The sequence below is a fragment of the Drosophila novamexicana genome, unplaced genomic scaffold, assembly GCF_003285875.2.
Source record: "Drosophila novamexicana strain 15010-1031.04,08,12 unplaced genomic scaffold, DnovRS2.1 tig00000008-arrow-pilon, whole genome shotgun sequence".
Taxonomy (NCBI): Eukaryota; Metazoa; Arthropoda; class Insecta; order Diptera; family Drosophilidae; genus Drosophila; species Drosophila novamexicana.
In genome coordinates, this window is record NW_020824765.1 from 3,331,152 (window position 1) to 3,351,264 (window position 20,113).

The 20,113-nt window shown below is 48.9% G+C and overlaps 4 protein-coding genes across 5 annotated transcripts; 3 read left to right on the forward strand and 1 right to left on the reverse strand.

Annotated features, from left to right (window-relative positions):
• Window positions 1-391: 391 nt before the first annotated feature.
• LOC115758878 (peroxisomal (S)-2-hydroxy-acid oxidase GLO5-like) lies at window positions 392-1,949 on the forward strand. 2 transcript variants are annotated; one of them, XM_030699676.1, is made up of 4 exons: window positions 392-570; window positions 743-787; window positions 867-1,139; window positions 1,209-1,949. In XM_030699676.1, the coding sequence occupies exons 1-4, from the start codon at window positions 440-442 to the stop codon at window positions 1,903-1,905; spliced, it is 1,146 nt and encodes a 381-aa protein (XP_030555536.1). In that variant the 5' UTR covers window positions 392-439; the 3' UTR covers window positions 1,906-1,949. The 2 variants fall into 2 exon arrangements, with proteins under 2 accessions (XP_030555536.1, XP_030555544.1); XM_030699684.1 differs by lacking the exon at window positions 743-787.
• Window positions 1,950-2,496: 547 nt separating this feature from the next.
• LOC115758841 (5-oxoprolinase) lies at window positions 2,497-7,461 on the forward strand. The gene is made up of 8 exons (XM_030699625.1): window positions 2,497-2,715; window positions 2,772-3,051; window positions 3,103-3,415; window positions 3,935-4,697; window positions 4,748-5,505; window positions 5,560-5,820; window positions 5,882-7,082; window positions 7,137-7,461. The coding sequence occupies exons 1-8, from the start codon at window positions 2,518-2,520 to the stop codon at window positions 7,290-7,292; spliced, it is 3,930 nt and encodes a 1,309-aa protein (XP_030555485.1). The 5' UTR covers window positions 2,497-2,517; the 3' UTR covers window positions 7,293-7,461.
• A 508-nt stretch (window positions 7,462-7,969) lies between these two features.
• On the forward strand, window positions 7,970-17,032 carry LOC115765487 (small subunit processome component 20 homolog). The gene is made up of 6 exons (XM_030709084.1): window positions 7,970-8,080; window positions 8,139-10,536; window positions 10,901-13,813; window positions 13,878-15,739; window positions 15,798-16,424; window positions 16,491-17,032. Exons 1-6 carry the CDS (start codon window positions 8,036-8,038, stop codon window positions 16,923-16,925), a joined length of 8,280 nt encoding a protein of 2,759 aa, XP_030564944.1. The 5' UTR covers window positions 7,970-8,035; the 3' UTR covers window positions 16,926-17,032.
• A 126-nt stretch (window positions 17,033-17,158) lies between these two features.
• Window positions 17,159-20,025, reverse strand: LOC115765491 (GPI ethanolamine phosphate transferase 1). Its single transcript, XM_030709098.1, has 2 exons — window positions 19,199-20,025; window positions 17,159-19,141 (listed from the first exon to the last, which is right to left on the reverse strand). Exons 1-2 carry the CDS (start codon window positions 19,974-19,976, stop codon window positions 17,250-17,252), a joined length of 2,670 nt encoding a protein of 889 aa, XP_030564958.1. The 5' UTR covers window positions 19,977-20,025; the 3' UTR covers window positions 17,159-17,249.
• Between the last annotated feature and the right edge of the window lie 88 nt (window positions 20,026-20,113).

Sequence of the window (20,113 nt, forward strand, 5' to 3'; positions counted from 1 at the left end):
CTTCAGCTCTAAGATTTTAATTGTTAGATTTGTTGCCGGTGCCACAAAAATATATAAAACGTTTAAATTACTGCTATCATAGTTTCTAAAATATTTTCTTATTGCTCTGCTTATAGCAGCTGCTTTGTCAGCTGTTGTGTATATTATCCTTAAGAAAATGATATTTTATGATTAAGATTAAATTAAATTCCCGTCAGGTGTACAATGTGGGTACAATTACGCAATAATGAAGGAGTATCTACTAGAAGAGAATGCTCTGTAAAAACTCTCTGCTTTTGCAGTTCCTAGTATATACAAACCAAAGGCTGCGCCTACTTTGTGGGTATAAAAGCAAGTCTTTTGCAAATAATTCGACCAGACCCCAGACCGAAACATAGTAACGCATACTTTTGTATAAAAATAATCCACAATCAGTCTCGTTCTGTTAATTTGAATTTAAATGGCATTTGTTTCTGTATCAGACTTTGAGCAGAAGGCGAGTGTCGAGCTTGAGAAAAATGCTCTTGATTATTACAAAAGTGGGGCTGGGGAGCAGCTTACTCTTAGATTGAACCGAGAGGCATTTCAAAGGTTCGTATTAAGCATGTAACCCTGATTTTGATCGGAGTTCACGGAGATAGAGACCACAAATGCTCGCATTTTAATATTTGAAAATTTTGTTGCAATGCATAGAAAATGAGTAAGGATAATATTTATTATTTTTATATATTTATATTATGCATTGTTCTCATCTGTGGGTTAGAGTCGTTCGGCTCAGATTCAATCTCGGCTTTTGGCTTCTCGGACTGTAAGACCAGCATATATTTTAATTATATTCATGTTACAAATTGTAGCAAAGTTTTTTACCTTGATTCATCTGTGGGTAGGTTGCGTCTACGTCCACGTTGCCTACGTGATGTTTCACAGCTGGAAATTAGCTGCATGATCTTGGGACACCATATCGAATTTCCCCTGGGCATTGCACCCGTGGCCATGCAAAAGATGGCGCATCCGGTTGGCGAGATAGGCAACGCACGAGCTGCTGGCGTGGCCGGTTGCATATTTATTTTGAGTACTCTCGCGACCACTTCGTTGGAAGACCTCGCCGCCGCGGCCCCTGAGACCTGCAAATGGTTCCAGCTCTACATATACAAGGACCGGTGAGCTTGCCATCAGGTATATTTGGCACAACCCGACTTGATTTGAGAATTTTGTGATTCCATTTGCAGTGCACTCACCGAGAGCCTAGTGCGGCGGGCGGAAAATGCGGGTTTCAAGGCTCTTGTTCTGACCGTGGATGCCCCAGTTTTTGGTCAACGTCGCGATGATGTGCGGAACAAATTTAGCCTGCCATCCCATTTGAGTCTGGCCAACTTTCATGGGGAGCTGGCCAGCGGCGTGGTATCTGTAATAGGCGGTTCTGGACTCAGCGAATATGTGGTCAGCCAATTCGATCCCACTGTCACCTGGCAGGACATCAAGTGGCTAAAACTGCTAACGCACCTACCCATTATTGTGAAGGGTGTACTTACCGCAGAAGATGCTGAGCTGGCGCGGGAGTTTGGCTGTGCCGGGATAATAGTCTCTAATCATGGAGGACGTCAATTGGACTCCACGCCTGCCACAATTGAGGTCCTGCCGGAGATTGTCAAGGCCGTTGGCAAGGATCTAGTTGTTATGCTGGATGGTGGCATTAGGGAGGGCAACGATATTCTTAAAGCCTTGGCCCTTGGTGCCCAAATGGTTTTTATAGGTCGCCCTTCAATCTGGGCCCTCGCCTGTGATGGTCTACGAGGCGTGGAGCAACTACTGGGACTGCTTAGAAAGGATTTTGAAATATCAATGGCGTTAACCGGTTGTCGCACATTGGCCGATATCCAGGCAACAATGGTAGTGCCAGAATCGGCCTATCGGCGGCTAAAATAATTATTATTTAAACATATAGTTACATTTTAAACTAAATATACATTTTTATTTTCATGCGACAAACTTTTGTATTATTGCAATTTCTCTAATTGCTTCTGAACCGATCTGGCTATCCGATACTGTGTGGTTATTCTCTATTATTAATTATTAACTAAATCTTATTATTGTGCCAAAACTTAAGAGCATCTATGCCAGATTTCTTCGAAGCTACTCCAAGACTGAAGATTAGATTTCAAAGACTGACACTTCGATTCAGTCTATTTCAATATGATACAAATTGTGTCTGTCTAATACATGTTACACTTCTTACGACTAACTAATACTCTTTAATAGGGTATGTTTTAGCACTAACTTTAAAAAAATGTGCATTTATACACACACACGCACACATATTTTCATTATAGCTGATAACTGGCGTTTGGAGCTTAACGTTTGTGCGAAAGAGAGCAAGCTTTTTGGTTTAAAAGCTTTCGGAGAACACCAAGGTTCTGGCGTATCAAACTGTTCATGAGAGAGAGAGAGAGAGAATTCTTCTATAAATACGTTTGACTAATGTGGCACTCAGACAGTTTTCGACGATCGCTCTGTTTTGCAAGTCGTGCAAGTTGAAATATGGTCTCCTCAGTGTCGTCAGGTGCTACGTCCGATGGCGGCGGCAAATATTGCTTCGCTATCGATCGCGGCGGCACCTTTACCGACGTGCTCTGCATCTGCCCCGGCGGACGAGTGCGCACAATGAAGTTGCTCTCCGAAGATCCGGAACGCTACAGCGACGCTCCACGTGAGGGCATACGCCGCATACTGAAAGAGGTGAGTTCGCGTTTATAATTGGAGAGAGGTCAAAATTAATTCTGTGAGCACGGCAGGAAACTGGCGCAGATCTGACCGCAGCTGGGCTTGTAGACACGTCGAAGATTGGCTGGGTGCGCATGGGCACCACTGTTGCGACCAATGCCCTGCTCGAGCGGAAGGGCGATCCTGTCGTTCTGGTTGTTAACACTGGCTTCCGTGATCTTCTCTACATCGGCAACCAAGCCCGACCTAAAATCTTCGATCTAAACATACGCAAGCCCGCTAATCTCTACCAGACTGTCGTCGAGGTTACCTGCCGCATTGTGCCGGAGCAGGCAGAGCGCTGCCAGCTTAGTAAGTAATAACCACATCTCGCAATCGTTTGCTAATGGGCTACTCATCCAGATCATCAGTGGAAAGTGCTGCAGGGCGTGACTGGAAGCAAATACCTGGAAATGCAGCCCGTGGACGAGCTGGCCGTGCGGGCATCCCTTTCTGCTGCTCGCCAACAGGGCATCAACTCTGTGGCTGTGGTTCTGGCCCACAGCTACGCCTGCCCGGAACACGAACTGCGCATTGGTGCCATTGCGAGCGAATTGGGATTCAGCCATGTCACGCTATCGCACAAGGCAATGCCCATGTGCCGGGTGGTGGCCCGTGGCTACACAGCCTGTGCGGAAGCCTACCTGACACCCCATGTGGATCGCTACCTAGCCAGGTGAGTGCTTAGTATACCCGTGTCCCAATCTCGCTCATAAATAAGGGAAACAAATCTTAAGCAGCCATAGCTCGGAATGACTCGACAATAATAAAGATAATGGTAATACATCGCTTAGACTGAGACAAACAAATAGAAAAACTGTATGCTCCCCACCCCTCTCCCGCCTACTACTGTTTACTCTCCAACAACAGAACATTCGCGGCCAAAAAAGTAGGACCACCTCTAGAAACACTGTAAATACGATTAATTTGGTTCGCTTTGAATTTAACTCAAGATCTACTTTTTTTTTGGTAATGTGTTGTAGTTCGAGATAGGGGCCTCTGAATTTATTATCTTTTATAACTTTTTCGGTTGCGCCCGTCTACAACATTCGTACATGCTCATATCTTTAAATTCTTAAAAGGTTGTTTAGATTTTAGTACAGTGGACGCTCGATAATTAGGAACAGTTATTTCTAGGGGTGTTTTCAATTTAATGAAGGTATGCATACCTTAATGACAAATATACTCTTTTCAGCTTTAAATCGGGCTTTGAAAATCAGTTGGCTGGTGTGGATGTGCTCTTCATGCAATCAGATGGAGGCCTGACTAGTATGGAAAATTTCCGGGGCGCGCGTGCCATACTTTCGGGTCCGGCAGGCGGCGTCGTGGGATATGCGCTTACAGGCTCGCGTGAAACGGATTTGCCATTGATTGGTTTCGACATGGGCGGTACTTCCACTGATGTGTCCCGCTATGCCGGAAGCTATGAGCACGTTATTGAGAGCACCACAGCGGGCGTAACAATTCAGGCGCCACAGTTAGACATCAATACTGTAGCAGCGGGCGGCGGATCCCGACTCTTCTTCCGATCAGGCATATTTGTGGTGGGTCCAGAGTCAGCGGGCTCCCACCCGGGTCCGGCTTGTTACAAGAAGGGCGGGCCACTGACTGTTACCGATGCCAATCTGATGCTTGGCCGCATTCTTCCCCAATACTTTCCCAAGATCTTCGGTCCAAATGAGAATGAGCCCCTGGACTATGAGCTCACCAAGCGCAAGTTCAGCGAGCTGCAGTCAGATATAAATGCTCATCTGAAAGCCAGCGGTGACTCCAGAGTACTAAGCATTGAGCAGGTGGCTCTGGGATTCATTCGCGTCGCTAACGAAACAATGTGCCGACCGATACGTGCTCTGACGCAGTCCCGCGGTTTGGACACCGCGAATCATGTGCTCTCCTGTTTTGGTGGTGCCGGTGGACAGCATGCCTGCTCAATAGCTCGAAACCTGGGCATAGCTAAGGTCAGCAAGTTAACAATATTGACGATCAATTCTAATTAACGTGGTTACAGGTGGCAGTGCACAAATACGCCGGAGTACTTTCAGCCTACGGCATGGCACTGGCAGATGTTGTCCAGGAGGTGCAGGAGCCCAGTGGGATGGAATTTAATGATGCGAATGCACAGCTAATTAAGGAACGATTGGATGCTTTGTTAGCCCAGTGTCATGGTCAGCTGGCAGAGCAAGGCTTTAAGAAAATTGAGCTTCAATCATTTCTCCATTTGCGCTACGAGGGCACTGATGGAGCCTTGATGTGTACGCCAGCACCTGCTGATAAGGGTCATTTGTCGGAGCAATCATCGCCGTTGCTAGCTGCCTATGGCGACTTTCACGTCACTTTCCTTGAACGTTACCGCACCGAGTTTGGTTTTGTGCTGCAAAATCGACGCATAATCGTAGATGATATTCGCATACGGGGCCTGGGTAAGAACGAGACACCACCTGAGCCGCAGGTGGAAAAAGCACGAGAGCTTACTCCCACTGCCGAGGGATACACCCAGGTGTACTTTGACCACGGCGCTTTCGAAACGCCGATCTATTTAACCAAGCATCTGCTAGCTGGACATAAGATCTCCGGGCCCGCTGTGCTTATCGATCAGCTGTCCACCATCATAGTGGAGCCCGAATGTTCCGTTCATGTGACCATTTATGGAGACCTTATAATGGATGTGCAAACAAGCGGCAAGCATGGCATTAATGCGGAACTGGACCCAGTGCATCTGAGTATATTCAGTCACCGATTTATGAGTATTGCCGAGCAGATGGGAAGGTAATACCTTGACTTCAATATTGGTTCCTCGTACAAAAGACTTACTTTTTTCAGAGTGCTTCAGCGTACCTCCATATCGACCAACATAAAGGAGCGTCTAGATTTTTCCTGTGCTCTGTTCGGCCCGGACGGCGGCCTTGTTAGCAATGCACCACACATTCCCGTACATTTGGGTGCCATGCAGGAGACGGTACAGTACCAGCTGCGTGTGCGGGGTGAAACGTTAAAGAATGGCGATGTCATTTTGGCGAATCATCCACAAGCCGGTGGCTCCCACCTGCCGGACCTTACAGTTATCACACCAGTGTTCTATGAGTATGGACTAGTTCGCGGCATTTTTATGCATTCTTACTCATATAGTTTTGTTTGATTATAGGGGACAACCGCGTCCAGTGTTCTTTGTTGCGTCGCGCGGACATCATGCAGACATTGGCGGAATTACGCCAGGCTCGATGCCCCCTCATTCAACTTCCCTCGCTCAGGAGGGCGCAGCTTTCAAGTCGTTCCTTATTGTGGAGAATGGGGTCTTTCAAGAGCAGCAGATTGTTCAACGCCTGACAACACCAACCGGCGCTAAGGGCGCTGTGGGCACACGCAACCTCAGCGACAATCTGTCAGATCTGAAGGCACAGATCGCGGCCAACCATAAGGGCATACACCTAGTGTCTGAGCTTATTGACAGTTACGGCCTTAACGTCGTACAGGCATACATGACCCACATTCAAAAAAACGCGGAGCTGGCAGTGCGCGACATGTTGCGTCAGATTGGTCGAGATACCTTGGAGCGCACAGGCTCGACGGTGCTAATGGCCCAAGAGTTTATGGATGACGGCTCACCCATCACTTTGCGTGTCACCATAGATCCCGAACACGGTTCGGCTTTGTGCGACTTTAGTGGATCCAGTGAAGAGGTCTGGGGTAACTGCAATGCTCCACGGGCTATAACGTTGTCAGCTCTCATATACTGTCTTCGTTGTATGGTGGGACACGACGTGCCACTTAATCAAGGCTGCCTGGCGCCCATTCAAGTCGTGATACCCAAGAACTCTATACTGGATCCGTCAGAAGGTGCAGCTGTAGTTGGCGGGAATGTTCAAACCTCACAGCGCATTGTGGACACTGTGCTAAAAGCCTTCCGTGCTTGCGCTGCATCGCAGGGCTGCATGAACAACATCACCATTGGAGACGATCAGTGGGGGTACTACGAAACTGTGGCTGGCGGCTCAGGCGCTGGACCAGGTTGGCATGGTGCTGGTGGTGTGCACACGCACATGACCAATACTCGTATTACTGATCCGGAAATTCTGGAACTACGCTATCCCATGATTCTGAAGCGCTTCTGCCTGCGTACCGACGGCTCCGGCGGGCGTGGACGTTTTGTTGGCGGCGAGGGAGTCGAACGCGATTTACTCTTCCGCAAGCCGGTTACATTATCCGTTCTCACCGAACGTCGCACATTGCAGCCATACGGACTGGCTGGCGGTGATCCGGGAAAGAGTGGACGCAATCTTATCGTTAAGCACGACGGACGAGTAATTGCCCTTGCTGGCAAGACCTGCATTGATGTTGAGGCTGGGGTAAGTGTATCACAGCATCCCACTTAAGCAATCTAAGTTTCGTTTGTTCTTCAGGATACATTTGCTATGAAGACACCTGGTGGCGGTGGATACGGCATCAGGGATGATTCCTCCAGCGCTGATCAACCCGCGCAAAACATTGCGAACGTCCCCAGGTTCGTCGAAAGGGGCACAGTCCACGACTACCGTCAAGCACAAGAGTCGGCATAACTATACAGAATGATGTAAAGACATTCAAAAAGGAAATTCTGATTGTTAATTAATTAAAGATTGTTTATTACCAGTTATTAATTATTTCTTAGTTATCTAGTTCATTACGGTATGTGATCATGGAGAGTACAAACTATGTGTCAGCCATGGTTTCATACAAAACGTCCGCGAAATTAACAACTTAATATAAAAGGATAAATATAAATATAAAAGGATTAATATAACGTCGGGACGCCGACGTTTTAACACCCTTATAGCCCTAACGGGCGTGTAAACATGTGAAGCACGGGAATGCTGACTGAAACTTACTTTTCGACCGATTTTTCCTATATAGCAGAGCGATCTTGGTTTGAATTATATAAATTATGCTGCATTTATGTGAATCTAGTAAATGTCTAGCTTACTTGAGATTTCTTAATAATTGAAAAGTTTTTCATATACATACCTTTCGAACGTTTGTTCCTATAACAGCTCAAAAATCGATACAAAGTGAGACCAATAACGATATCGATAGTAATTTGCAGCACGTATCGATATGAAAATCTGATCCATACAATATGCATATCGTGAATGGCTGTTAATGTTTTCATCGATGTTATGTTAAATAACAGTTTCATTGCTAGAATTTTTTGTAAACAATGTGCACGTGTTGCACACATAAAGTAAATTTAATTTAAAAGAACTGATTACAAACTGCGTTGAACAGGGTTTTCTTTTACATATTGTAAATAGTTTTCATCAGGATGGCCGCAATAACTGAAAAGTCAAAAGACACAAATACTTTTCGGGTAAGTGGCTCAACGATATTCGCTGGCCCATAGAAACAATTTGCTAATGCCTCTGAAGTTCAAGTCGTTCACAGATCGCGTAAATGAGATCGACTTGCGTCATTTGGCACTCTACCATATAGGCCACAAATACGAGCAGCTCGAGGAAGCGGAGAATGAAACTTACTTTCAACAAACGCTACAAAAATGGAACGTGCTGAATCTGACAGAAGAGTACAACTATTTCAGCAAGCGATGCCGCAAAATAGTCACCCTACCGCAGTTGTTGCATCAAAAGGACTTTGTAGTTGACTTGCTTTTAGAGCGCCTGGCCACAGCCACAAACTTGTCGCAGCAACCGCTTTTGGAGCTTCTCTACGTGCTGGCCCGTGACCTGCGCGAAGAGTTCTATGCATATTTCCAACGAGTGCTGGACCGGTTGATATGTCTACTAAACACGCAGGATGCCGAACAGCTGGAGTGGACGCTTATCTGCCTGGCTCATCTGTTCAAAACACTGAAGTCATATTTAAAACGTAATATTGGCATCGTATTCAATGCTATTCTGCCGCTGTTGGACGAACAGCACTACGCGGAGCATGTGACCAACTTCGCAGTTGAGTGCTTTGCCTACATAGCGCGCGATGTTCGCGACTTTCCCCGCTTCCTAGCCTATGTGCTGAAAACTGTGCTGCGCGAGCAGGTGGCAAGTGTACATGGATGCGGACGACTGCTCTACGAGATACTGCGCGGTGTCAATGGCCAACTGCACACATGTGCCGCCCATCTTCTGGCACATGTTCTGGAGTTGCTATCAAACGCAGATGCCAGCCACACCAGCGCCCAGACGGCGCTGCTTGCGGATATCGTGCAGCACTGTTTCGGCCTGCTGCTCAATTTTTTGCGTGCCGATCAAAGCGTCGTCCTCTGGCAGCAGCTCTGCGGTGCTATATCCAAAGAGGGCCTTAGCACGACAGCCACGGTGCAGCTACTTGAGCTTATTCTGCCGCTTGTTACACATAAGGACGGTCGTTACATTGCGGAACTGTCGGTGCTAGTGCCCACGATCTTAAAGCTGCTCGATAAACATATGACCGTGGATGCCGAGCCGCTGCAACAACTGAGTACCTTGGTTAGTAGCTTGTTAAAAGCTCGACATGCGCAACTTGACCAACTGGATGCTAGTCGCCTTCTACAAAATCAGCTGAAAGTCAGCCAGGTATCACGTGACGTGTACTCGGATTTCATTCTTCAAATGATGGACTATAAGCTGTTTGAGCTTATGGTGCTACCCCACGTGGTAGCCCACTTCGAGGAGCATAAGGATACAGCTGCCCTGGAACTTTTAGCGCGCATCGTACAGCATAAACGCCCGTTACTCGTGGATGCCACAAGTCTATCGAATTGGCAGGCATATCCCATGGAGCTGAAACAAAAGACAACCCACGAGCATTTGGAGCATCAAATTCAGCGAATTGATGTGACTGAAGAACGTCAACTATTGCTCCTCATTGTGTTACCTCATTTGCGCGGCTTCAATAAGCAGCCGCTTGAGAGCAGCCTCCAGTGTGCCATCCAGGATCAGCTAGCTGCCAATGCTTCCGACCGCACGGTGCTGCTCCTCCTTCTGCAGACGCACTTCCTGCTCAAGTTTAAGTTGCCCAAAGAGCTGCGCACACAGCTGCAGGAGACTCTGCTGCCGCTCGTTGGCAACGACTTGCGAGCTTTGGCCTGCTTACAGCTCATCTTGCATAGCATGGCTAAGGGTGAGCTGACGCCCAGCGCAACAGAGGCCACTTTAAATGCTGTATCTAAGCTGTTAAGTGAACCAGTGGCGCAGTGCCGTCGTATTGCCGCTCATTGCCTGGAGATGCTGGGCAGCGATCAGTGCAAAATCAATCCGTATGGCTATTTTGCTGCCGCCTGCTGCATTGAACCCACAGTTCACAATTACCGAGAGCTGCTGCTTCAGCTGCAACAACTGGAGCCTGCAGCGGCACAGTTCAAACGATTCGCCAAACTGCCGCACTACAAAGAGCATGCAGTCAGCCTGCTGCTGGGATTATTGTACAACAATTTCAAATTTGTGTGGGCGCCGGTACAGCAGCTGCTGGCAGAATATGTCAAAGTCATGACCACCGAAGAGTTCTGGGGATTGTTCAAGACAAAGCTCTTGCAGACAATAGAATGCATTGAATACAACGTGGAGGCGCCCACCTTGCAGCAGCAGCCACATCACAGCTACAACTCTCAGGCCCTTTCATCGCTGCTGCCACTGGGTGAGGCATGCAACCAATTGACGCTACAACAAGCTTTGAATTACCGTCAACTGCTTTGGCAATGTATTCCCAAATTGGGAAACATTGCCGAGCTTAAGAACGCGGATCTGGTGCGCCTATTCTTGCAGTTCGTGGAGCGCGAGTATCGCGCCCAGCTGGAGCGCACGGAACACTCTTGGAATTTAAATGAGTCAACGGGTAAGCACTTAGAAAATCCCAAATACCAAAAATCATAGCCACATTATGTCCATAGTAAGTGCATGCTAACGTGCTCAATTGAAGGCTATAGAAATTTACTATTCCCTTCAAATGTCGTTTGCATAGAAGGATAAGTCTTCTTTATCAATCGATATAGCCATGTCTGTCTGTTTGTTTCAGTGGGACCTAGCATCTTCGTTGGTTGAAATTAGATCACATTACTTCTCAAGTATTGAAATATCGCTCCGTTTTAAGTATTTCACTTTAATCTTTATTCCTATGGGGACAAGCTTCTTTCTATCAACATCTTTTAAGTTTTACTTATTTTGGTATATTATTTAAAGATATTATTTACATATTGCAGCCGACGATATAGATGTTGACGACGGGGACACCGAACACCTCGAGAAGACTCCATTAACGAGTGCGGCGCGAATCACGAACGAACGCCATAAACGGAAGTCACGCAATGCGCATACAAAATTTATACTTCAGACGTTGCAACTTAAGCTGGCTTGCTTCGTGTCGCAGCCAAATCCTAAGGCACTGCACCGGGAATCGGAGATGCGTGAATTTTATCTTGAGCTGCTCGCAGGACCCAATGCGCAACTGCAGCAGCTAGCGCTGGATTGCTTGGCTGCGTACAAGCAGCCAGCTGCATTGGTCCAGCAAAAGCAGCAGTTGGCGGGGCTGATCGATGACGCCAAGTTCAAGGCGACCCTTACCGGATTAGAGGTAGCCAGTCTGCCCACGCAGCAGCGAACCGAGCTGATGCCCTACATACTGCGCGTGCTGTATGGCCACCTCACCAAGGGCGGCCAGCGTCAGCTGAGCGGGCAGCAGCGCAAGACGCTAATTCTACGTTTTCTCGGTCAGCTGGAAGAGAAAGAGATATTGGACTTCTTGAAAATGGCATTTGGCCGCTTTGAAGAGTACACAAGCCAGCCAGTCGAGCTTCTGGCGGGACATGTGCGGGCACAGTATGTGCCCACGGCAGTGATCTCTGCGCGCCAGCTGCATAGAATTGTTAACTTGCTGGAGCTTATCAGAAAGGAGTTCGCGGGCCGCCTAAGTGCCGCCTTTCAAGTGTACGTTCTGAAGTTGCTGCTCTTGGCGGGCAGCGTGTCGCAGCAGGTGATCGGTGACAACGCCCTCGAGGCTGGCAAGCTAATGACAGCCTACAAGAATGTGCGACACGCAGCGATCCAAACGCTTGTCAACTACTTTGGTCAGCTTTTGGACATGTCGGAACTGTGGAACACCAAAGAGATGCAAGCTATATGCGATGTCTTTGTCTGGCCCTGCCTGGAGCGTTTGCCGCAAGACTCTATACACACGCCAACGCCTCTACTCAAGCTGCTGCTGATGTGGGGTGGCGAGCCTAGCTATCAGTCCTGGCTGCAACAGCGGCCGTCGCCCGAATCGCCGCCCATTGTGCACTATCTGATGGCGCTGCTTGTGAACGACAAGGCCAAGCCAGTGGTGCGACGTGCGTTGCTGCAGTTGGTGGAACAACTCTTGGAAAGCTCTAACACAGAGGAATATGGCCCACAAGCTCTAAGCATTTTGCAGCCGTATATACCGGATGTGCTGCAGCTATTGCAGGCCAGCTGGCGGCAAAAAAGAGCCGGCAAACAGACATTGGACAAGCGGGAACTCAACATTTTAAGCCTGCTGACGGTACATGTTCACGAACCAGACACGTGCGAGCTGCTGCTGCAGCTGTTGCTGCCACTTTTCACCAAGCAGGCAGCAAGTGCGAGTGCGGAGACTGTCCTGCAACTGATTACCACGCTCTCGAATCTTGTCCAACGCGTGCCCGCTCCCCACAACTATGTGCGCCAGCTGGCGCCGCTCTTTGAGCAGGTGCAGGCGCTGCCCGCTCGCAAACTACTTTGCGAAATGCTCTCAGACATGGCAAAGCGCCTGTTTAAGCAGGCCAAGGATCAGCCCGAACTCGCTGCCGCCTCGACAAAGTTACGCGAATGGGTGCGTTTTGTTTTGCAGTTGAACGCCTGGGACAAACGTTGGCTGGAACAGCCCGATTACGACAAGCGGCTGCAGGCACTTACCGATCTGAAACAGCTGCTGGAGCGAAAGGAGGACAGCCCGGCTGTCTACGATATGGAACTGGGACTGCTGGTGACTTACAATTGTTTCTATATGCTTCGCCATGATTCGGACTTGGGCATGCGCGTCAACATTGGCGAGCTACTAAAGCTTATGCTGCCACAGCTGACAGGCCAGCTAATTCAAAGCAAAGATGAGCTGCATTTCTGGCTGGAGGAATGCCTGCTACCGCTACTGCAGCGTTGTCTGCGTGACGAACGTCACGAGCACGCACGCAATGAGGCCATTGGGCTGCTGGGTGAACTAGCGCGGCGGTGCTCCGATGCCCATGAAGTGCTACGCGATCTTGCGCCGCTGGCCGAAGCTCACGACGTTGAGGTGGACTTCTTTGAGAACATGCTGCACTTGCAGGCCCAGCGTCACGGTCGGGGCTTGCAGCGTCTAGTCAACGTCGCGGGAGGCGCCAGTTGGCGACAGACGCCGCCCTGTGCCCGTACGCTAACTCAGCTGCTGCTGCCGCTGGCCACACGCTACCTGTTGAGCGAAAAACATGCGGGCAAGCACACTCTCGTCGATGCGGCAATCGAGGCAGTGGGCGTCATGTGTGAGCTGCTTCCCTGGCAGCAATACCACGCCGTGCTGCGCCATTACCTGCAGCGCCTGCGACTGGCGCATGGCCAGCAGAAGCAGTGCGTTCGCCTGGTGGTGCGCATTCTCGATGCTTTCCATTTTGATTTAACGAATGCGAATGCCGATGGAACCCTTTTGGCACAACTCAAGCGGAAGCTTACCGAAACGCTTCCCGAGCCAACCGAGTCAACAAACGAACAAACGGATGAAAACGGCGAAGAATCGGAATCAAAGTCTATCAAAGAGGAGCCAACTATAGATAGCTCGAACATTGATTTCGATGGCGACAGAGAAGAGGACAAGATGGAGGTCGAGGATGACGAGCCGGCGAAGACACAACAACCACTAGCGCCCAATGCAGCCAAGCGTATCATGACTACCATTACCAGCGTCCTACTGCCAACGCTTAATCGAGCCATCACCGAGAAGACCAATTATGATACCAAGCACAAAGTTAACCGTCGTCGCCTGAGCTACGAGCGGGAAGAGGAAGAAATACAACGCGTGCCCATTGCCTTAGCCATGGTTAAGCTCCTGCAAAAGTTGCCACAGGAGCTATTGGATAACAGTTTGCCAGGTACGTAAGATTCTATATATTCATGTACGAGCTATGTATAACAAAATCTCTTTCATTTTGCCAGGTATTTTTATGAAGGTGTGCACGTTCCTGCGATCGCCCCTCAAATCGGTTCGCATGCTTACCCGAGACATCCTAAAAAAGATGATGCTCACACTGGGCGGCAGCTGCCTGGGTCTGCTGCTGGAGCAGCTGCAGTCGTTGCTGACGCGTGGCTTTCAGGTGCATGTGCTATCGGTGACGCTGCACGGAGTGCTGGACGCGCTGCGTGGGCAACTGCAGCCGGCGCACATTGAGCTCTGCCTGCAAAACCTGCTGGAAGTAGCTCTCAACGACATCTTCGGAGACGTAAGCGCCGAGAAAGAGGTGGATAAAATCGTCGCGCACACACCTGAGGCCAAACCCAGCGCCAAGAGCTATTTGACGTTGAACATTGCGGCGCGGTTCATACGCGACAACTGTTTGCTGGACTTGCTGCTGCCCTTCAAGGAGCAGCTGGCACGCACACACTCGCGCAAGGTAACGCAAAAGATTCAGGAGTGCTTTGCCAAGATTGTTGCCGGTCTTGTGGAGAACACGCACATAGCGCGCGAGAGCTTGCTGATTTTCATCTACGGCACCATGTCGGAGAGCATCACTGACCTGCTGCCGGGCTCACAGAAGCGGCAGCTTAGCGACAAGCAGCAGGCTCTGATGCGTCGCGCCCGTCCCGACTGCCTGCTGTTGCAGCCAGCGCCAGGTCGTCGTAGCGTCGCGACCGGCAACAAGCAGGTCAAGTCCAATGCCCAAGCCAATGCACACATCCTCATCGAATTCGGGCTGGAGCTGCTACACTTTGTGCTGAAACGCAAAAAGCTAACAGAACTAAACTATCAGCCCTTCCTGCATCCGCTGCTGCCGCTACTGCGTGACGCCTTAAGCAGCAAACACGCCAAAACTACAAGCTATGCGCTCAAATGCTACACGGCGATTTGGATGGGCGACTACCAGCTGGCAGAGCTGAACCAAGAACAGCTGTGCCCGGTGGTAGGCCGCATGTTCGAGATTCTGAAAAACTTCTCGTCGTTTGGAGCCACGCGACAGGAAGAAAACGCTCAACTGGTGCGTGCCAGCTTTAAGGCGGTGGTAGCGCTGCTGCGAAAGTGTCAAGACTATGCCCTGAGTGATGAGCAGATCGAGCAGCTGCTTCTACACGTAGAGCAGGAGTTGCAGGAGGGAGAGTGCAGTAGTCAAACGATGTGCTTCGCCTTGCTTAAGGCACTGGTGGGACGCAAGGTGGACACACGCTCGCTACACGATCTAATGAAGCGTCTGGCCGATTTGTCCATTATCTCGCAGTCAGACCACGTGCGCGACGAGTCACGGACCATACTCATCACATACATTATGGAGTATCCCCTGCAAAAGCGCGTTGATCAGCTACTCAAGTTCATGTCCGTGCAGCTGGCCTACACCCAGTCCGCTGGGCGTTTGTCGGCAATTCAATTTATGCTATCAATTATCAACAAGTTCCCACTGCTGTTGTTGGTCAAGCATGCGGAGTTCTTGTACCTGTCGTTGGGCACGCGTTTGGTTAACGACGAGGACACCGCTTGCCGTCGCGCTGTAGCCACCGCTCTGGAGGCGCTGCTCGGCCGACTGAACAAATTGCAGCGTCAGCCGCTGCTTGACCTGACCATGCTATTCTTCACCTCGCCGCAGTCCAGCCAAAAGCCAGGTGTTCGCGAGTTGGCCGCTGCGCTGCTCTCCCGATTCGTGCAAGCAGAGCGTGCCGGCTTTGCAGAGCGACTTCCCGTCGTGCTACCCACGCTGGTGTCCGTGCTAACTCTGGGCGATGCGGAAGCAGGCGGCAAATTCGTACGCGCTCCTGGACACGTGGCACTTGATACCAACGGAATTAATTTGCCAAAAAAACCCCGACGAAAGGTGAGTAAATCTGTGATTTAATAGAACATCTATTTAATGTTTACTGACTACCATTTAGCAATCCAGTGGTGCAGCCAAGGAAGACGCGGTGCTCGATATGGAAGCAGCTTTGGAGCACCACCAACGCACCGTTGACCATCAGTTAATACAGCTGCAGTATTGTCTGCTGAAGATCTTCGAGCACTGTGGCGAGGCTCTGCTCAGCGCTCAGGAACTAGCGCCCTCAGTCGATGAAATAGCGTACGCCAGCCAGCGGCTGCTCGGTCACGAGCATAATTGGGTACGCTGCAATGCAGCCAAGCAGCTAACGCAGATTTTGGCGCACTACGACTACGCGTATGTGGGGCAGCAGTTGGTGGGCATCAAACGTGAGATAGCAGATGATGTCAAGGCGTTGGAATTTATTTACGCGCAGCCAGCGCAGGACATTAAGAGTTTGGTGTTAGACTTGTGTGCACAGGTGGTGCCTGGTGAGACTGCGCAGGAAATGATTGATGAGTTGGTCAAGCTTCTGCTTTTTGTTGCGCACATGGTCAGGGATGTGCCTTTCAGCATGAAACAGGAGGACGTGGGAGAGCAGTGCGAGCAGATACCAGCTGGCAAAATCAATCTCAACTGGCTTGTGCGCAACATTCGTATCCTAATCAATAAAGAGTTGTCCAAGGCGCCACACGATACCAGCATTGTAAGTAGCAGATAAAATGTTTCAAAATAATCGTTGGAATTAGCTAATTCCTCAATTTTTTCTTAGCGCACGGCTCTGTTCACACTCATCGAAGGGCTATCCACATTGCTGAGCACTGATGTAGTGACACGACTGGCTCCGGCCTTCCTGCAGGCACTTGTCCGCGAGATGTCGGAAGAGGATCAAAACGTCGATCCAGAGCTTCGCCAACTGTCACTTCGAGTTGGCAGCCGCCTGCGCAAACGCATCGGGGCTGAGACGTACGACAAACTGCGCAACGTTGTGCAGAACAAACTGATGGTGCGTCGTGCCGAGCGCCGCAAGGCTGTGGCTCAGGAAAAGATTCATGATCCAGTGCGGGCCGCCAAACGCAAGGCTGGTATGCAAGACCGCAAGAAGGCGGCCAAACGCCTGAAAACAGCTGTGGTGCGTGGAAAGGCACCCGATACGAAACATAAGCTCAAGAAACGCAAGCGCAAAGCGGAAATGGACGGTGTTTAAATATTTGTTTAACAATTATATAAATATACATGCATACATGGACCTCCCTGGAAGTTTTTTATAAGTTGCTTAAATATATTAATTTTTAATATGGCTTATAGTTTTCTAAGTTCAATAGAAATCCACTTTAGTAAATATCTGAATGGTATGGTATGTATGGTATTAGATTTTAATTATTAAGTAAGCACTATTCCGAAAATATCAGTTTAATATAATATATATATATATATAGATATATAGCTAGATATATACCAAGATATAACAGTAATTTACATAATTCTTATTGATACACATTTTACGACGAATATTAACTATAGAGTGGATTTAGTGTAGTTTGGACAAAACATGATCGCAGTTGGCCAGTCGAAGTAGGATTTTGGAGGCGTAGGCAAGAACCAGCATCACCAACGTGGTCACCTCCATAATAACGAAGTGCGATATAGATGAGCCTATTTCCAGCCAGGAGCCGGTATTTCGCACAAGAAAGAGAAAGTTTAAGCCCATGATGTCGCAGATAATCAGCAGGCATATGAAGATTTGTCGTTCCTGCTGACGAGCGTACTCGCTGTGGGTGTACACAATGGAAAGATTTATCACAATGGGCAGCACGAGCTTCAGTAGCACCAGCGACATGATCACGAACGGCGCAAAGTGGCTAAGAAAACAGCGTGCAATGTTTGGATCGAAGGAGCTGATCGATGCAATGTTTCCACTGCCAAAGAGGGAGAAGAATGTGTAAAGCAAAAGGGTAAAGGCTATACGTAAAGATGACTGCAGGCTGTCCTGCTGATGCTGCAATGGCTCTTTGTGTGCACGTTGGGCGGTCAGCGCCATTGCCAATTCCATTGTCAGCAGCTGCACGAACAACGACTCATATGAGGTGCACATCAGCGTATATAGTGCCCCCAAATTGTAGCAAATCTGCGCCAGGCGCGCTTCCAGGACCGTCTCCTTGCTCAGCTGTATGGATACGAATGCATACACCAAGTACAACCAACTGACAATTTTCAGTGGCAGTGGTACGGCGATCTGGTGACTATGCAAATACACGCACACAGCTGTATTTACTAAAATAAGAGAATTGCACCATTTAGTGTGCATTCTGTAGCTTCGACGTTCACTGCTCAAGAACGCACGCAGCAGAAGAAGCACAATACCAGCCAGCAGCAAATAACAGTTCTGGTACCCCACTGAGGGCGGTAACACTGGAAAGCAGGCAAGGGCTATTACTAACAGAAACCATAGGTAAAATTCCGCTGTGTTGAGCTTAAATGTGCGCCAGTTGCTATAACATGCAAAAGCAAAAAAGCAAAGAGAAATCAGGCGACGCTCAATGAATGTGAAAACTAAGAGCTCGGCGCAAGCAATGAGCAGCAGTAACTGGGCCACGGAGGCCTGCGCTTGACGAGCAACTGCTGGTTGGGCATAAGCCCTTGCGTCGACGGCGCTGCTGTTGTTGTCTGTGGCTTGCCATAGGGCCAACATCCACACGGGTAATGGCAGGAGCAAATAAAAGCTTACGGAGAGTGGAACACGTTGTGCTACTAAGAAGCCGATCAGAAGCACAGCTGCCACACATAGTCCAAAAATGATCCCGGATGCGTGATTATTCACAGTCGATGCGACTTTTTTGGGTGCTGCTTCCTGAGTTAGTAGGCGATATAAATAAAATATCCAGCCCAAAAAGGTGGCCGTTGTGCATATTAACAGCGCGTTGCAGTAGTAACCGTGGTAGTAATCGATTCCCTCTAGTGCCAGTTGCATTATAGTTTCACTGTTTGTCAGCGATTTCTCAAATTCCTTCAGCTGTAGCTCTTCAACGGTCGAAGATATATAGGAATCCATCAGCTTAGATGTCAGTTTGTTGAAACTGTTCAAAAGTGGTGCAAAGAGGCCACGATTGTGCTGCTCCTGCAGACTAACATATTGGGCCAGAAGCTGCAGTGCATTGCTGTGGGCTGCCATTGCCTCGTACCGGTCACCAGCACTCATGAAGCCATATGGCAATATGCCGAAATTGTTCATTGGCGGCGGTAGACCAATTAACGCAGACATTAGTGGCGTTAATTGCGCCTGTTCCAGTTGGCGCAGCGGCAATTCCAATCCCTTATCATTGACTTCAAAGTTGATGCCCGTGTAAGTTCTTTCAGCCACACCAGCTCCCCAGAGCATAAACGGTGTTTCTGTTTCATGTTGAGCGCCAGAACCGTGAGAGCCTAATAAATAACAGGCATACAAGTATTTTACATCAAACCAATCGTAATTTTGTTTACCTGAATCCGTCATCCCGTGATCTGATGTGAGCAAATATGCCGTTCGCTGATCGGGAAAGATCTCTTCAAATAGCTTGTAGATCTCCCAAACTCCACGCTCTGTGAACTTGAGGTTCTCAAGAAAAAGTGGAGTACCCGGCTTGTGCACATGGCCGGCTGTGTCTAAGCCAAGCAGATGTAGAAAAAACACTACCCTTTTGGCGTTCTGTAGCTCCTTCTGCTTCCGTTGCAGCAGCAAGCGCACCCTGTCAAACACCCACTCGTCTTGTTTGAACGTCTTGTGCTGGCCTGAGAAGTCTAGGTCATGATTATAGGCATCAAAATGCATTGGGCGGCCACTATCGGCAAGCTTTTCGAATATGTGTAGAACATCCTGAGCACCCCACGCGTACGTTTGGTCACTGCGGTTGAACACAGTGTCGAACTCAATTGGGTTCTCTTTCCAGCCCTTTGTAACCGCCGAAGGGTCCTCGTACAATCCAGCTATCAGCGCTATATGTCCGGGACGTGATTCTGTAGGGACACGGGTGCGCGATATGCCGACTATTCCTTCCTTCATAAATATTTCGCGTAAGTGAGGCACATGATTGCATTTGTTGGCGAAGAACGATTCCGCCCGCAGTCCATCGGTGACTATCAGAACCAAGCGGTCCGCCGGCGGCTCAGCCTTCAGATTTTTCTGTGGCTGCAGTCCTTCTATAACAGGCGACCGAAAGTATATTACGAATATGGATCCCAGCAGCAACAAATGCACCAACAAAGCATAAATTATCCACATTGCCGCATTTAAATCAAAACACTGACATCAGCTGTTGACATTTTGTTTTGGTATCGAGTATATTTCGTCTGAATATTTATCGATAGGCGTATCGAAAATAGTTTTGTTCGATGAGCAGTATTTTTAAGCAGAAATAC

Excerpts from the sequence above, each read along its gene's own strand:
- LOC115758841 (XM_030699625.1), top strand. The coding sequence starts at position 2,518 with ATGGTCTCCTCAGTGTCGTCAGGTGCTACGTCCGATGGCGGCGGCAAA. Across the intron at positions 3,052-3,102 it reads GGCAGAGCGCTGCCAGCTTA|ATCATCAGTGGAAAGTGCTG; the intron begins GTAAGTAATAAC and ends CTACTCATCCAG. Across the intron at positions 5,506-5,559 it reads ATTGCCGAGCAGATGGGAAG|AGTGCTTCAGCGTACCTCCA; the intron begins GTAATACCTTGA and ends TACTTTTTTCAG.
- LOC115758878 (XM_030699676.1), top strand. The coding sequence starts at position 440 with ATGGCATTTGTTTCTGTATCAGACTTTGAGCAGAAGGCGAGTGTCGAG. Across the intron at positions 571-742 it reads AACCGAGAGGCATTTCAAAG|AGTCGTTCGGCTCAGATTCA; the intron begins GTTCGTATTAAG and ends TCTGTGGGTTAG. Across the intron at positions 1,140-1,208 it reads CTCTACATATACAAGGACCG|TGCACTCACCGAGAGCCTAG; the intron begins GTGAGCTTGCCA and ends TTCCATTTGCAG.
- LOC115765487 (XM_030709084.1), top strand. The coding sequence starts at position 8,036 with ATGGCCGCAATAACTGAAAAGTCAAAAGACACAAATACTTTTCGG. Across the intron at positions 10,537-10,900 it reads GAATTTAAATGAGTCAACGG|CCGACGATATAGATGTTGAC; the intron begins GTAAGCACTTAG and ends TACATATTGCAG. Across the intron at positions 13,814-13,877 it reads ATTGGATAACAGTTTGCCAG|GTATTTTTATGAAGGTGTGC; the intron begins GTACGTAAGATT and ends TCATTTTGCCAG.
- LOC115765491 (XM_030709098.1), bottom strand. The coding sequence starts at position 19,976 with ATGTGGATAATTTATGCTTTGTTGGTGCATTTGTTGCTGCTGGGATCC. Across the intron at positions 19,142-19,198 it reads TCACGGGATGACGGATTCAG|GCTCTCACGGTTCTGGCGCT; the intron begins GTAAACAAAATT and ends GTTATTTATTAG.